General features: G+C 45.4%; 1 protein-coding gene across 2 annotated transcripts in view; it reads right to left on the bottom strand.

Moving 5' to 3' along the window:
- si:ch211-126j24.1 (phosphofurin acidic cluster sorting protein 2) overlaps positions 1-16,837 on the bottom strand; it is a 77,178-nt gene that overhangs the window by 28,780 nt on the left and 31,561 nt on the right. For both annotated transcript variants that reach the window (XM_048987436.1, XM_048987437.1), the window contains exons 2-6: positions 15,817-15,904; positions 4,825-4,914; positions 4,479-4,604; positions 2,637-2,799; positions 986-1,077 (exon numbers count right to left, since the gene is read on the bottom strand). In XM_048987436.1, the coding sequence (XP_048843393.1) occupies positions 986-1,077; positions 2,637-2,799; positions 4,479-4,604; positions 4,825-4,914; positions 15,817-15,904 (559 nt within the window). The remainder of the gene's footprint in view (positions 1-985; positions 1,078-2,636; positions 2,800-4,478; positions 4,605-4,824; positions 4,915-15,816; positions 15,905-16,837) is intronic.

The following is a 16,837-nucleotide window of genomic DNA, read 5'->3' as shown; positions in this document are numbered from 1 at the left end:
CAGACACCTCTTGAATCCCTGGAGCTGAGTCTAATGTACGTTACGGCAACTGCCGAATTAACATAATGGCTGGTCATGTGTGTTCCCTGCGAGTACACTTCCTGTTTAGCTATCTGGTCCGTTTTAAATTAACAAGCAAACAGAGATAGTGTGGCGTTTGGGAATGCCATTAACAGAAACAACAAAAAATAAACTGTAAAATGGTGAGGCTTGATTACTTAGGAAATGAGGACACGGTAATGAGGCATTGCCTTTGCACAGGGTGATACCAGTGGCTCCTCACAGCAGGATCTCATCACCTGTCGTATGGCCTTTGTACTCAAAGCCCACCAGGGTACTGAATGGCAGTAAGGGTCCCCGTAGTACACCAGACTAATTAGACTGGCTCTTTTTAACCCGTTTTTGTGGTGTAAGTGCAAAAACAGAGCAGAACACAACAGTAGCCTATGAAATCACAAAGACTCACATTCAATAATGATCATCGGCACATGCTATGCACGTATAAAAATCGAAATCTGGGAGAAGTTGGATTCTCTGTATTAAGAGTTTAAAGAGCTTCAGCATCATTTTTATTAAAAGCTCTCCCCAGGTTACGATGGGGTTACGTTACGATAAATCTATCGTAAGTGGAAAATATCGTAAGGCGAACATGCATTTTAATACAGCGCACCTAGCCTAGCCTACCTTAAACATGCTTACATTAGTTCAAAGTTGGACAAAATCATTTACACAAAGTATATTTCATAATAAAATGCTGAGTATGTAATTTATTAAATAATGTACTGAAAGTGAAAAAAAAATGTACCCATCGTGAAGTCAAAGTATCGTAACAAGGACCACCGTAAGCCAAGTATCTTCTGCATATACGTGCAACTGAAATGATGGACTAACATGATTTCAACAGGAAAGAGAGCAGTTTAGGCCTGTGTGTTTGCCCACGTGCATGTCTGCATTTCAGCTTGGTTGACTTGGGTGTGGTTCTTACTTGGCCGTGGACGGCATCATCGCTGGCTTCTTGCTCGGAGGAGTAGCTGTCGTCATCGTCCTCCGAGTAGTTGTCGATGTCTGGAGAGCGATCTGGAGAAGACGAGCCGACACCCTGCGAGTGAGCTTACTGTTCCCACACTTAAAGGTCACTCCCGGGGTTTGCCTTCCAGATGCCTCACAGGCCGAGCTGAGCAGCTCTCAATCACATCACCATCAAACCACATTTCCACAGAAATGCCAAAAAGACCTTAGAGCCTCCATACAGAAACACAGTGTAGCCATGACTACCATGTTATTCTGGGTTAGGGATTTCAGCCTTATTTGCATGCGATAAGTGATATGTGCTATACCAGTCACTACAGTCCCATGTCAAAAATGAACAGTAAAATGGATGGTAAAACAGATGATTCTGCTTTTGCTGATACTAAAGGCAGCATTTTCTTTTTCATTTTTTTTTAAACTGAATTCATCACATCTGCAGGCGCATCATCATACAATGAGCCCGCAGAGGGGAGGGGGGGTCGCGGGACTGTGAAAAATTCTTTGGTGGAAACGGTGAACAGAACCATGACAGAATGCATAAAACCCCTCACACTCAGCTAGGAGATCTGGGTACTTACGTCATATACCACATAATCGGGGTTACTGGCTGAAACCAGGCCCAACATGGGCTACAACCTTCCTGAGGGACAGGTGGAAGTAATCAAAGAAAAACACCTCAATCAAATGACTCCCAAACCCCTTATAACAATAATTTCATTATGATTTTATATTGCAGCTCATTTTGCGTTCGATTTTAGTTCTTAAAAAACCAAGAAGATTTAATATGCAGTAGCAATGCTTCCCGCTGATCTGTGGGTGACCATAGATTGTAGGGTAACATCCCCTTGTTTTCATTATCCATGCAGAAAACGTACCCACTGGGGGTCTGTTCTAAACCTCTAGGTCATAGAGGGTGGCCCCCGATCTTAGGAAGGTTAAATTCTTTTCCCCAGCTAACAATTAGCCTATGGCTCAACGCCCGAGGTCTCCGCTTACATCTGCTGGAACATCGTATACTTGTAGGGATGGGGCATGGGGGAGAGTGCAGAGTGACCTCCCCCCGTCCCCCCTACAGGGATCAGGCCCTTAGCTGTGGGCGGGGAGACGGACTGCGGCCTCATTTCATTTTCACCGGCACCCGACCTCCTCCAGATGTTCGTGCTCGACATCAGCGCTCAGCGCCGCGGGGCTTAGGGACGCGAGGTATTAGCAGCCAGTGAGGGATTCCGTGTACATGTGTGCATTCCAGGGGTTCTGCAGGCAAACGGCCAAGAGGAGCGGCAGCCTGGGGCCTGCATTCGGAGGGGTCTCCCTGGACCATGCGGTGCGCTCACATCACCAGTATAACACTCCAAATGCATTATTCTACAAACTGGGATGTACAGAAATGCCAATGGGCTGAAGTCATCAAAGCAAGAATGATGCCATGAAGGAGCTGCGATGCAGTTTTAATGCGCTGATACGCTATGCATATCTGCTCTGACATCATGCATTATATGCATTAAGTGATTTATCCTCAGCACAGCCATGCATCCATGATAATGAGGGGACATAAAACTGAAGCATAACTGAATTAGTGAATGAAATACTTGAGACGAGGCTCCCACCTGAGGTCTTGCTCTTAGGCCCCGCCTGGACGCTACTGTCCTCGTGGTCGATTGGCTGGCTGGACAGCGAGTGCACGCTGATCTCGGCTGCACGGACCGGGGCCTCCTTCACGTTGCTATGGAGACCCAGAATCTGGCCTCCCTCTGTGGGATGCTGCATCACCTGCAGGTTCGTAAGTTGGACCTTAACTTCGACCTGCTCGCGTCTTAAAAAAAGTCACACAGTCCGTCCGCTTCCTGGACCAGGGATTTGATTTTTTTTTGTCGGTTTCCTTCAAAAACCCATGTTTATGTAAAACGCAGAAAGGTTTTCAAGACCATGAAAATCGTTTCACCCTGTTTGTAAATATATTCAGACAGAAAACGTTAATTTCAAATGTTCTAATATCATAGCATGAAATCCAAGGCAAAGAGAGCGAGTGTAAAAATGAACAGTTGAGAAAATGGCATCCACCTGTCCGTCTGTCCATCCATCCATCCATCCATCCATCCATCCATCCATCCATCCATCACCCCTAATCTGATACAGGGTCACAGTGTGCATCCGCCTGTATCTAGAGCAGTGTACATGTTTCCCATAATCTTAGCTGGATTATTCCTGGAGTGATTCCCGGTGCTGCTCCCATCATCTGCATCCCTACAGGGAGATTCCTGCCCTACAGCTTGCTCACTCTCCTTCTCCCCTTCGCCGGCCGTCCTCCAAACCGCAGCGTGCTCCGGAACCCACGACATCCACCAGCTTCTGCTATGCCTGCCAGCGCTCAGCCAACATCTTCCTCCGTCCCAGATGACGTGCGCTTGTTCACTTTTGCAAGCCCTTTATTTCCCCATACACCAGGAGAAATGTCACTAGACATTAACGAAAAGGCTAAAGCCCCCGTAAGAGAGCCCTAGAGTTCGCATACCGTACACCACTGGAGAACATCAGAACGCCAACCAATGGCGAGTATGTTGAGTAGAACGAAATTCTACCAAACTAGCCATAGACATATTCCCACATTGGTAGATTACTATGTATGGCCTGAAATCCACACTAGTACATTGACTGAAGCTCAATGTCCCATTCACTTGGACTCCCCGCCCCCCCTAAGACTGGCCAGCCAATGGCAGGGTGGTACTATTCAATTGCCTCAAAACATAATGATCGCCTCTACGCAGAACTTTAGAAAACATGCAGAAGAAAATGCATTAGCGTGGCTCACCCCCACAGCAGACAGACAGTGTAATTATCTCACAGGATAAGCAACAATCAGGGCAGTTATCGGGCAGTATCGGAGAAAACGGAACGTGAGGGAACAGAACAGGGTCCGTAGCAGACATCCCCACGCACAAAAAATTGCGGGACACGACAGCTCGCGGCCCATTGCAGGCTCGCAGCAGCCACCTGCGTCAGAGGCCGGCTCCAGGCTCCAGCCCGCCAGGGTGCGGACACTCACCGCGGAGCCGCTTATGAAATCTTGTCCAGATGGTCCACAATTTCAGCTATTTTTTTTTTCCCCTTTCCCCGTGTTTGTTCTGTGAACGTGATTCATCTCGTGTACAAAAGCTCCCTTCTCGGGTGACAGCAGAGCTGGGCACCTTTCATTTGTAAACAAGGCGTACGTGATCATGAAAATTTATTCTGCCTCGTGCCCAGCGAGGGCAGTCACTCGGGCACCGGTGCGCGCCTAAAACCGAGGCTTCGCGCCGCCCGGCTCCAGCTCATTTCAGAATGCGGGCGTTTAGCGAGAGAGGCGTGCCTGGAGGTGACGGGGGAAACGTAAACAGAGACTTTTAAGCAGAAGCGAATGCTAAACAAGAAATGAGGTCCCCGCCCGCTCCAGCCCAAAGATGCTAGCTGACCTCAGCCATGTTGAGGACTCCCACTGCCAGCGTCTTGTAGCCCAGGATGGTGCGATTCTTATAGCGCTTCCTCCGCTGCAGCATGATCTGCAGCCTGTTGGCATCCCTCTTGAGGAAATGCGGATACTATCAACAGAAAGGACAAACACATCAGGGAGAGTGCGACTGAGTCACTTTTTCCCACAATGCTTACAAACTTATGTATTCACGGCAGCCCCCTTTGTCATTTTGATTCAGAAAGCTGTCTGGATGCTGGTGATCAGGCCTCTTCCCGTGCACAGCGAGGCCCAGATGCACCTCGAAGGCAGAGGAAAACAAAGGGGCCGGGTTACCTGCCACGGTTTACCTGCAACGAGAACGTGAGCTCCAGGTCCGTCTCCATCAGGCCGCTGGGCGGGAGGATGTACTCGTTCGACCTCAGGATCCGCTTGGAGCCCTGCAGGGAGGCCTCAGAAGATAAGCATGGGGGTGCCACACCTTGGCATGTATTTTTACTGTAACCCACCCCGGATGCATCTGATCCCCCTCCCGGCCCTGAAAATATCTGGATCAGCCTGAGCATTATTGTGACGACCATGCCTGTAATTAAACAATATAAGTTCCTGGGTCCCCTAATGAGTTCCGTCCTTTGTGCATTCAGACTTCCCAGCAATAAATGGGTCGGGCTGGACTGCACAGCCGGGGAGAGTGGGCTGCTGCGAGAAAGAGCCAGTGGGTTCCGGAATCCTCTGCGAACTGGGCGCAGAGACAAAATTGGACAGAAAGGCCACAAAGCAGCACAACACAGTCCTGGCTGCTTCTGCGTGCAGTATAAAAATCGTAAACCTCTGTCACAGTCACGAAAAGCAGCCTCTCATGTCAGCCCCATTTTCCTCCAATCTTATGTTCTGAAATTCTAAAGCTTACACCTCATTACAACCTTGAAACGAAATTGCACAAGAATAACAGGGGGTTCTGCTCACAGATTCGAGATTTACACGCTTACCCAAAGAGAATCAAAGAGGCTCGTTTTATGTAAAGCACATCTCGGAAACACACGTCTCCTCACATCGAGCGAGTGCTTTACTTGTTTATCCATTTATCCGTTTGTCACATACGGACCTGCATGTTGAAAGAAAAGCAGCACTTGCGGGAAATGCAGACCTATTTCACCCGACAGAAACAAACAAAGCAGACGTGGGAGGACCTGAACTCTGGCGGCGCGGTGAGGAGAGCGAGCAGAACGTGGCTCGCACTCCTCAAATCAGAGCCCTCGGCTCACGCCTGTGATAAGTCGCTTCACCAGGAAGCAGCTTCCTTGAAAGGCACCAAAACTGATCACGGTGAAAAGCGCAGAAGTGATTCTCGTTCTGGAGCCCTACCAGCCGCAGCCAACGGGTATCTAAGTTAATGCCTTTGGGTTCACTGTGCGTCACAATAGTACAGACAGCACCAGGAGGTCAGTGTTATAGTCCTATCAAGTCGATTAGTTAATCCAAACACGGCTGATTTCCAATGGACAAAAAACCGAGAGGACTGACCTTCAACGATATGTTACGTATTTGCATTGTTACACTGCTGTGTATGTCGATAGGTTGCCAGATTGAAAGGCTACCAGGCTAATTTTCATCGCCATGCAAGAAAACCAACAGATTAATACCTTCCAGGCATTTGTTTTCACGGGGTTAATCAGTTTAAGACATACGGCCCGTTAGTATGTGCCCACACTTGATGATTATTGTGTATGGAATGAAATCAGCACCATTACGCATCAGAATAGAATTATATATACATATATATAATTTTTTTTTTTAGTTTTTGATCACATACTATGGGGGGGGGGGGGGCAGGGTGCAGTCAGATGACCAGGTGATTTGGAGGCATTCATTAATATGATCACTTCTTTTCTGCTCTGAATAAACCTGATCCCATCATCATACTTGCTACCGTTTAATAATTCAGCACCTGTGAGTCCTGAAAAATGAAACCCTGACCTCGATAAATGTACCTTTCTGTGCCTAACACTACAGTTACACTTGCCATCCTGACTGACTCCCTGGGGGAGAGTAACCACGCCATGCCAGGTTTGGTTAAGTGATGGTATACAACCTACACCATCCTGCTCTCCATAACAGATACAGCAGAGCATGCCTGAGGATCACAGCATAGGGAGACCAGCTACAGCACCTGCGGACCTTGGATTTAAGGGCCTTGCTCAAGGGCCCACAGCTGTGAGGCTATTCTGCTGAGGCCGGGCTCGAACCGAGCACCTTCCAATGTCGGGCAGGGAGGTTTAGCCCGCTGAGCCACATGCTGCTATAACTCAGCCCTGATTAAAACCCAAATTCTACAGCGGTTTCTGACTCAAATTCATTTCATTTGTCATATTACAGCTACTGGATGCCAATAAGCACCAATCACTTCAGAGTCGTCTCTTAATTAAAGAAAACATTGCCTTCATACAGGGAAACCACATTACTTAATCATCGCAAATAGCGGTTGTTTTACAACTCACCGATAAATTTGCTCTCTCGGTAATGAAATCTGAAGCACTCATCGACACTCAATATATCCAGAGAAAACACCTGACACTTCACTCCTTTCAGTAACTTTCGACATAGTGCTTCGAAAGGCATTTTACAGAGGCAGGCCTGCGCGGGATGCTACCTATGCAGAGCTTGGGCGTTACACTCATCCTCTGCGGACAAAGCACAGTACCGAGAAACAGCAGGAACAGGACTGACAACCACAGGACTAGAATAATTCAGAGGGTTTCTGGCAGCATTCATGACATCAGCAAGAAAGCAAACTTTTAAAAATAATCTTAAACATAAATGTAACAAAACTGTAAAACAAAAAACAAAGATTTTATTTACTTGGAAAAACAACATTTGCTGTACCTCAGAATGAAGATGCTCTAATAGCGAATTTGCTAAATGTAACCTGCTAGGATTATTTAATATAAAATATTATCAATGCTGTTTCATTTGCATTGCTGATATTGCAACATCTTTCGGCATCTTTCAGTGCCTGCGTCAGCGGCCCTGGACGAGGCTGCCAGCTAGGAGAACAGAAGATGGAATGCGTGAGGTAAATCCTGCAGCCTTCAGCCTCTGTATTTTATCCAGCCCTCACCTTTGTGTAAGTCTTGTCCTGCTTGTTGCTGCATTGTTTCCTGGCACTACACATTTTTCAGGGTGAAATACAGGGACGTGCAATCCTTCCAGGCTCCCTGCTCTCACGCACAGACACACACACACACCCTCATGTGGCTATAGTCTAGTTACCATGACGATACTGAAACAGAGCCACGCAGTTTTGTTAGCATTATTCCTCCTGTTACTGGCGTCTATCATCCCAGTCTACCAGAAGCTTCTCTCTTACATTTCGTCTCAGCCGGACAAAGAGCTGCTCCTGCTAAATTAGCTCCACTGCATTCACAGCTTCATTATTGGGATGCTTTCTTAAGTCAATCAACCCCGTGTGATTCCCAGACAGATCGAACGCGATGACACCGACTCAAAAGCCACGAATTCGAAAATGGAACGAGCGGCACGTGCCACGCTCTGCTTTACCCACCAGTGGGCACTGGGCAGGAGAATTAAACTCACTAACTAACGAGACAATGGAGAAACTCTTAATGAGCTGGTGCTACGTCAGCAGAGTAATTACGCATCAAGGCAACAGAGATGGGACTATATAAATATCTAAATAAATATATTAATGACATGTAGGGGAGATGGGTAATGGAAGCACTGAAACAGAAGCTTAATTAACAAGCCAACAATAATTTAGAAGGGACTCTGCAAACTAAAGACACCCTTAACGTTCTATAATTAATCCCTAGCTGGTGAAAATACAGACAATTGGCATAGCAGTGACAATGGTGGCATCAAATGCAAATTTTGACAAGAAAAATGGTGTAATTCACCACTTAATAGCAGCTAAACAAATGAGTATCTATTACATACATTATGGCTGAGCTGCTGTACTTCTTAATGTATCTTTCTAAATAACCAGAGCAAAGGCCTTGGATGAAAATTCAAACAATCAGCCTATTGGTTCAAAATCAATGGTTGTATTCTCTCTCTCTCCATGCCTCATGCCTGTCGATGTGTGACAGAGGAACAGCTTGACCTTGAAGCTCCAAAAATCTCGTAATAAATCTAGAGAATTAACGTTCTGTCTATGACTGTTTCCTGGGACATTTGTGCTCACATTCCGATGTGTTGACCAGAGTAGAATTCAAATACTTGGCTGACTGACAAGTTTGATGCAGTCAGTCATATTTTATTAGCTTAGAGCATGAGCTTTAGATAACGCAGACGATGCCTTCGGTTTAAAAACGTCTCCCATAAACCTCTACTGTAACTGGAGGCCCTGGAACACTGGGAGAGGCTAATAAATGGCATGGCCAGAGCAAGCTCTGGGGAGGACGAGGCTATAGCTTACTTGGAAGGAGCACTTGGTCCCTGAGGAGTAAGATGGTACCCTGCGGGGCTCCAGGAATGAGCATACCACCTTTCCTACACGTCCTCAATGCAACCCATTTACTCAAATTCAAACATTTAGATCAGGGTTCCCCAGTTCCAATCCTGGAGGGCCACAATCCAACACAGTCTGCAGACCTCCCTGCTCAAATATATCTATAAACCTGGTAATCAGCTGGTTAACGTGTGTTTGAGCAGGAAGGTCTGCAAACTGTATCGGATTCTGGCCTCCAGGAGCAGAATTTGGGAAACTCAGTTTAGATATTGAGAGATCAGATGAAAAAAGTTTGACTAAGCTTAGCAGTCCTTACGCACCTGCTGACAGTTCACGTTTTAACACTCAAGAACACTGTATACCTTTTGCAGGTATGTTTGGGAGCTTGGAGAGAGCAAAAATGTAGACTTGAGGATTAAGAAACACTGACATATATAATAGGTTGCAATATAGCTGAATTAAAATCCCACCACAGCAGACCTAGAGCCTTTTGTATTATTTTTAAAACTTCACAATATCTGGATGTTGAAGGTTATGATGATCACAAATGAAAGGCTTGATCAATCACTGAGGCAGTAGCTGAGCACAGTATCAACAAATCTCCCGAACACTCTGTTTACTGCATGTATTTCTCAACCTGCCAGTTCATTACTACCATAGTTTCTTGCTCGCTGAATTTTTTTCTCCTTTGTAAACAGACTGAAAAGCAGCCTGAACGAGGATCTGAAAACCACATATCTGAATATTTGCATTCATATGTCAAAATTACTTTTTAAACAATTTTCAAGGCCTTGTCCAATTTGGTTGAACCCCCGTAGTTTGAATGTCCCATCACGATAATCTGTGGTAAAATTTCACATGTGACTATTAAAGGAATTTGCTGAGGGATGAGTTTCAGCAGTCAAGAAAGTTCACTTTGCTTTAGTACTGAAGTCTGCAGAATTCTGAAATGACTCGGAAAAATAGCAACTACAGTAGAGGAATAGCACTGAAAACTGAAAAAACCTGAAAATTAGAACGATACAATGTGTGTGCTGGAATGCTATGAGTCACAGTTGGAAGTAAAATTGACAGTAGAAGGGATTAGATTATGATGACAGTTTTAAAGAGATCACATTCGAACATCATGTTTATGCAAGTCTCCGATACAATACCACGATTAGCTTAACACTACCAGAACTATTACCTTATATTTTTATATATATAAATTTATATATTTATTTATATTTTACTGATCAAAAATGGTTTTACTTTAAAATTAATATAAAACAATAGGAGTATTCACACAGAAGGGCGAACACTACCAACTGAAATGAATGGCATTTGGATGCAAACTATCTGTCCATTCCAAGTAGCGTGCTAGTTACACTGAATAGGACAGCTATTTTATAAGTAAGACTAGGTGGCTTAGTGGGTACCTCAGTAGTCTCACATCACCACTTTTGGCTCTGCGTAGCGAGTTTCCATGTGCTTTGCGTTCTCTACTTTCTCCTGCAGTCCCACCACAGGCCGTTAGGTGAATAGGTGTCTCTAAATCCCCCATAGTGTAGAGTTGTATGTGTGAATGTGGGGGCATTGTAAACCATTCTTGGGCAACCCTTGCTTTGTAACGTAACATCCTGAGATTACTATTTAATACTAGGCTAACTCAGTAACCTTGTACTCGTTAGAAGATGATGGTCGGATAACCACGACTAAAACTAAAATGAGGATAGAAGTCTGCTTCTATCTCTAATTCTGTTCTAATTCAGGCTTGTATATTTTTATACAAGAAATCATTCGATTGTTTGATTTCAAGTATTGAGTTTAAATGTGAACGTTTTCAGCATATATACTCCACAGCCTTCAGCAAATACACAGCATTTTCCAAAGTTAAATATAAACCTTCAGCATGTGTTATTTAAAATTTATAATATGGGTATACAGTGTATGAACGAGGTATACAAGGTGGTCTAGTGGTTAGCACTGTTGCCTCACACCTCTGGGACCCGGGTTCGAGTCTGCGCCTGCGTCACATGTGTGTGGAGTTTGCATGTTCTCCCCATGTTGTCGCGGGGTTTCCTCCGGGTACTCCGGTTTCCCCCCACAGTCCAAAAACATGCTGAGGCTAATTGGAGTTACTAAATTGCCCGTAGGTGTGCATGTGTGAGTGCATGGTGTGTGAGTGTGCCCTGCGATGGGCTGGCCCCCCCATCCTGGGTTGTTCCCTGCCTCGTGCCCATTGCTTCCAGGATAGGCTCCGGACCCCCCTTGACCCAGTAGGATAAGCGGTTTGGAAAATGGATGGATGGAATATGGGTATACAGAAATCTACACTATTTAGTTTAAGAAGCAGAGTGAGCTGGCATGTAGCGGTAATGTGTGCTTCCATTCGGCCTCTGATGGGCCGCAAACACTAAATCCCAAGGCAACGCTGTGAGTACATGGCCGCCAGGTTACTGCTTTCGCCATCTCTGCCTCTGTGCTCTCTTTCCCCCCATGCCCACCTCCCTGCCAGTGAGGGCTTCCTGGAAATTGGATTTAATGCTCCAGTTCCGCACAGAGAGACCGCTTTCATTCCCTGGGCTGTGTGGTAAAAATGAAAAGATTTCATGCCTCGCAGAAAACATGGGATTACAGAAAGCTCACTCCACTGCCTTTTCCTCAGGAAGAAAAAAATCTCAATGGCCTTCGGAATGAGAGGAACACGCAGCAAAGAATGACTCAGTCCTGCAAAAAGTTTCAAAATTTCACTCTGCAGCAATCAAAAACAAATCACTACTTTCACAGAATGCACTGAACAGACTCCAAACTCCAGCAATGAAAAAATATTGGAATACAATGACATATCTGGCTTCTTTTCACTGGAAACACTGTGAACATCACCTGCCATACTGAAACGCATGCTTCATGGAGACACTTTTAACTGTCAGTCAGATTGGCTTGGCTAAGTTTTGGTAAATGTTTTTCTTTCAGTTAACAGGTTGATTATTTATTTAAAAATGAATGTTTCAGATTGATTAGGCTACTTTCAGTTTTGAGGTATAATTAGTTTCTTAAAATTAAACACACTACAGAATGGAATGTGTGCATTAGTTGCACATGTTTAGTTGCTCTCGCATCTCTCTCCTTTAAATGGATCCTGACAAGGAGAATTTTCTGTCACTAAAAGTACAAAGGGACTCAGAACTGAAGTAGACACCCACTTTGCTAAAGAAATGGGACATTCTGGAACTAAATATCAGCTTTTGATTTCTTCACTCAACTGTCCTATCAAGCAGACAGGCCTTTTCAAGCACAATACAGATAGAGGCAAAATTTCTGTGAAATTATTCCATACAGATACCTCTCAAAAATAACCTACCAAAATGTCAGTATTACATAATCAATTGACTTTATAAAAAAAATAGGTAATCCTGAAGTGGAACATAAAAAGGCAGAAATCTTTACATTCACAACAGTTAACCAGATGAGATCAGCAACTAATCACATTAATAAAAATACTGTAGCTTTTCTATTGCTACAGAAGAAAGCACAGATCATTCAGGTTGCTTGTGCTATATAGATAGGCAAGTATACTCTTTACAAGCAGTATGCATATATGCAGTAAGCAGTATGCTATACTTATTACAACTGTTGATATTTAATTTCCTCTCAGACGTGCAATTGTCTCTTCAAGGATCTTTATTTGAAACCGGATCAAAATTAAAATCAAAAAGATTAAAGATGCTCAAGGGCAAATTTGCCCTAATGGCTAATGCATTGTGATTATCGCTAAGACCTCTTTAGCACTGCAGTTTTAATGATCAGTGATACCGAATCCAGTGCACAAGATACCAGTGGCAGGGCCACCTCCAGATGGTTCTAATCTGTAATCACCCAAGTCTGCATTCAATCTATCAGTCTGTTCAGGATCACTCTGGTCAGAGCTTCTTTGTCTTGGCTTTGTACATTTGTGCTCAGTCATGCCAGTGTGCTAGTCACTGTGACTTTATGCCTCAGTGATCTGCACTGGGTCTGTCAGTTCGGCGCTGACCCACTGGACTGTCCCCCTTTTGGCTGTCTAGCTTAGCGCACCGAATTCTGTTTGCCGCCTGTCCTACTCTGCTTTGATCTACGATCTCTTCCCGGCTACTGCCGTGCCACCCAGCACGTCCCACACAGCCACCTCATTTGTGTATGCCGCAGTTAGCAGCCACAGGGCTGTCAGCACCGAGTACTCAGAAAGCAGCCTGTCAGCACCGAGTACTCGGAAAGCAGCCTCTGCACTGACTACTCGGAAAGCAGCCTGTCAGCACCGAGTACTCGGAAAGCAGCCTGTCAGCACCGAGTACTCAGAAAGCAGCCTGTCGGCACCGAGTACTCGGAAAGCAGCCTGTCAGCACTGAGTACTCGGAAAGCAGCCTCAGCACAGACTACTTGGAAAGCAGCCTGTCAGCACCGAGTACTCAGAAAGCAGCCTGTCAGCACTGGGTACTCGGAAAGCAGCCTGTCAGCACCGAGTACTCAGAAAGCAGCCTGTCAGCACAGAGTACTCAGAAAGCAGCTTGTCAGCACCGAGTACTCAGAAAGCAGCCTGTCAGCACCGAGTACTCAGAAAGCAGCCTGTCAGCACCGAGTACTCAGAAAGCAGCCTGTCAGCACAGAGTACTCAGAAAGCAGCCTGTCAGCACAGAGTACTCAGAAAGCAGCCTGTAAGCACCGAGTACTCAGAAAGCAGCCTGTCAGCACAGAGTACGCTGCTAGCAGAAAGGTCAGAGAGGAAAGATCTGACAGGCAGAAGACCTGGCACCACGTGCGTACACAGCTTGGCCTGTGTCCATGTGCCGCTGTCACTGCTCCACATTTTGGAACTTCATTTCTTTTTTTTAATTCTCTCTCATAGTTGCGACGGATTGTTTTCAAGCAAATTGCAGAGGGTGTTTAGGTAAAATAAACATGCAGATGCATGGAGAAAGAGAAAAAATCCAAGCGGCTGTGACAGTCTCACCAGCAGCTAATGTTCTTGTTAAAGGTCACTGCTGATAAAGGAGGATCCACCAGTTACAGGACAAAAGGCTTCACGTATTTTCCCATAAATTACCTTCATTGCGAAAATGATCTGTTACATTAAAATATGCTCTGCAATCCATCCATCCATCCATTGTCTGCTGCCTATCCGGGTCCGAGTCACAAGCGAGACGCTTTGTATTACGCTCTTGTTCCTTGTATAGGAGCCGGTCATGCAGAAACACAGATAGTTCCAAAGGGCCTCCAGTTGTTGTTTTTTTGTCTCGTAACTGTAGCCTTCAAGGAAACACTGCATTTCAGAATGTGGACCTTAAAAGTGAAACAAGAATCCCTTTTAAAAATTCTACGAAGGTTAGATAAACCTGTGTGTATAACATACAACTGAACAACAGAACATGAAATGAAAAATGTGATGGAGTCACTAGAGGGATCATAATATATAAAGAACGCAAATGTTTTCCATATATTGCGAAAGGAATCGTGGTTTTATAAGCGTAGAACATTTTCAGTTTGCAGACTGCCAAGGACAAACTGCAGAGAATAAAGGAAAGGCAGGAGGGGAAGCAAAAAAATGTCATCTGGAGATGAGATGAAGACATAACCAATCAAAACCAGAATACCAGCGCAAAAATGGGAACTTGCTTGATTAGACATGAACTATGGTTTTCAGAGCAAGCTGACGTTAACCTTCCTGTGCTTCAGTATGTGTGACGACCTGACGAAGCAGAATTTCCGTCCTCCGGACGGCTTAAGGCACGGAGGTATGATTGCCCTCGTAATGATTAATGTCTAATAAATATATACTAGGTCCACAGGTACCTTAAACTCCCCTCTGTCCTCAGATGCATGTTGTTGTATTTGAGCTCTTACAAGTTGTCCCAAGAATAATAAACATGTTAAAGCTGATGTCATGGATTTGGGCAGCGAATCGGTACCAATTAGCTGTGGCTACCCCAGAATGGATGGAGTCTTCCCAGGACACGGAGAAGAATCTGCTGCGTCGTCCAAAGAGAACAGCAATGGTTCTGTACCCCATAACCACACCTCTGCCTTTCTCTCCGCCGTTCCCACATGGCGGACCGTCGCCTTGGCAACCGCTCCGTCCAGTCACTGGAACTGATGAGCTGACGGAAGAAACTGTGTCTTTCGGTGGGGGATCCAGATTAAGCCTGATTAAATGTGGTCAGCTGACTGGCGCGAGTGGCCACTCGCACCGGCCCGCGATGGGCTGGTCAACTCGAACACATACGTGAGCAAGTCTCATTGCCGGGCTCCCATAGATGTGAACAGTAGCTTTGTTAGGAACGTAGGATGTACCAATGCAAGAACATTTTTCATAGACTTCATCTATGCTCCAAATACAAGATGCATGCATGACTATTGCATCTGCAAATTATATTCTATATTATTCTAAATATCCATCCATACATACATTTTCCAAACCGCTTATCCTACTGGGTCGCGGGTATATTCTAAATAAAATATTGAAAATAAATTATATATTATGGCATTTTCATTTGGTTACTAATCCTACTGAGATTGCTGACAGTGAAAATCTTCATTCACCGACAGATACTGAAGAAAAAGAAAATCATGCATAACACGTATGTCCTAATAAATGTACAATTACTGGCTGCCTAGAGCAGACTTTGAGGGTTAAAACGAACCCTTTTCCTTCAGCTAATCATTGACTGAGCAGCCAACTGAGGCTAAAGAGCTATTAATGGTGCAGGACCTAACGAACAGGTCAAATGGATGGAAAACATGCTGTTCCAGGCATCTTTTGGAAAACCATGTAGAAGTCAGCGGGAGAGGCGATGTGTGGACCTTCCCCTGCAGCCAGCTTCCATGTTTAATTATAAATCAAAGGAAATTCCTCACCCACCTGGATTTTAACAGCGATTACAACGGAGTTCAGGTCTTTATCCAGTTCCTTCAGGACAATTAGCTTCTTCAGGGTGAGGCTGCACAACCTATGTGAAGAAAGAGAGAGAAGATGAACATTGGTCGCTAGCGTACACCCCCACGAAAGCCGAGGCAGTGATTTCCCAGCTGGCGTCCCTTCAGAGGTCTGCCAGAGGCTTTCGGAGCAGAGCGCATCGCCGCATCTGCGACCACAAGTGCCACCTGACACGTCACATTTTCTAAAGAGCTTCTCCTGCTCATACATGTCAGTAAAGCGTGAACCGTGCTGCATCAGAGCACCCAAAGAGTGTCATATTTTTCCCCATGTTGGAGATCAGGAATACAGCTTTGTGCAGCCCACATAACCGCTGCTGATCACAGTCATACCCTATGCACCAAGGGCATGACGGTAAGTAGTGCAAGGAAGCTGGAAGCAGACAGGATGAACATGAGGAAGGTCAACAGGATGGGGCACGGCAGATGGGACCACAGTTTACCGCCCCCCCCCCCCCCCCCCCCAACACCTGGTAACCTACTTAGAGGATGCAGAGGGGGCACAGGAGGAACAGCCAAACCACAAAATGGACTGTGTTTCTTGGCTATTCCGCCCGAATGCAGCCTTTCAGCATGTCTGCTCGATTCACTCCATGGCATTCTCACGCCTGATTTTTCCAACCACAGCACTTAAAAATTTGACCTCGTGCTCTGCAGGACAGTCACATCACTGTTGGGCCCCTGAGCAAGGCCTTCAGACCCCTTGAAAAATGCTCAGGGGAGATCTGGATCGGCTGACCCTGCTCTCTGACCCTGACTCTCATCTATACGCGTGTGTATGTCTCGATAGACTGCAAGATGCGTCAATAGAAGCATTCCAACATACCTACAACCGAACTCGCAAATAACGCATAATCACATTTAATTCTCTGACATGTATATAACTGCAGCACCGAGGAGATTTCAATCCCACGCATGACTGTCACAATACTCAGCCTGGCATCGCC

Source organism: Brienomyrus brachyistius, chromosome 20, assembly GCF_023856365.1.
Source record: "Brienomyrus brachyistius isolate T26 chromosome 20, BBRACH_0.4, whole genome shotgun sequence".
Lineage (NCBI taxonomy): Eukaryota > Metazoa > Chordata > Actinopteri > Osteoglossiformes > Mormyridae > Brienomyrus > Brienomyrus brachyistius.
Note: the sequence above shows the minus strand (reverse complement) of the source record. Positions and strands in the feature narration are given on the sequence as shown.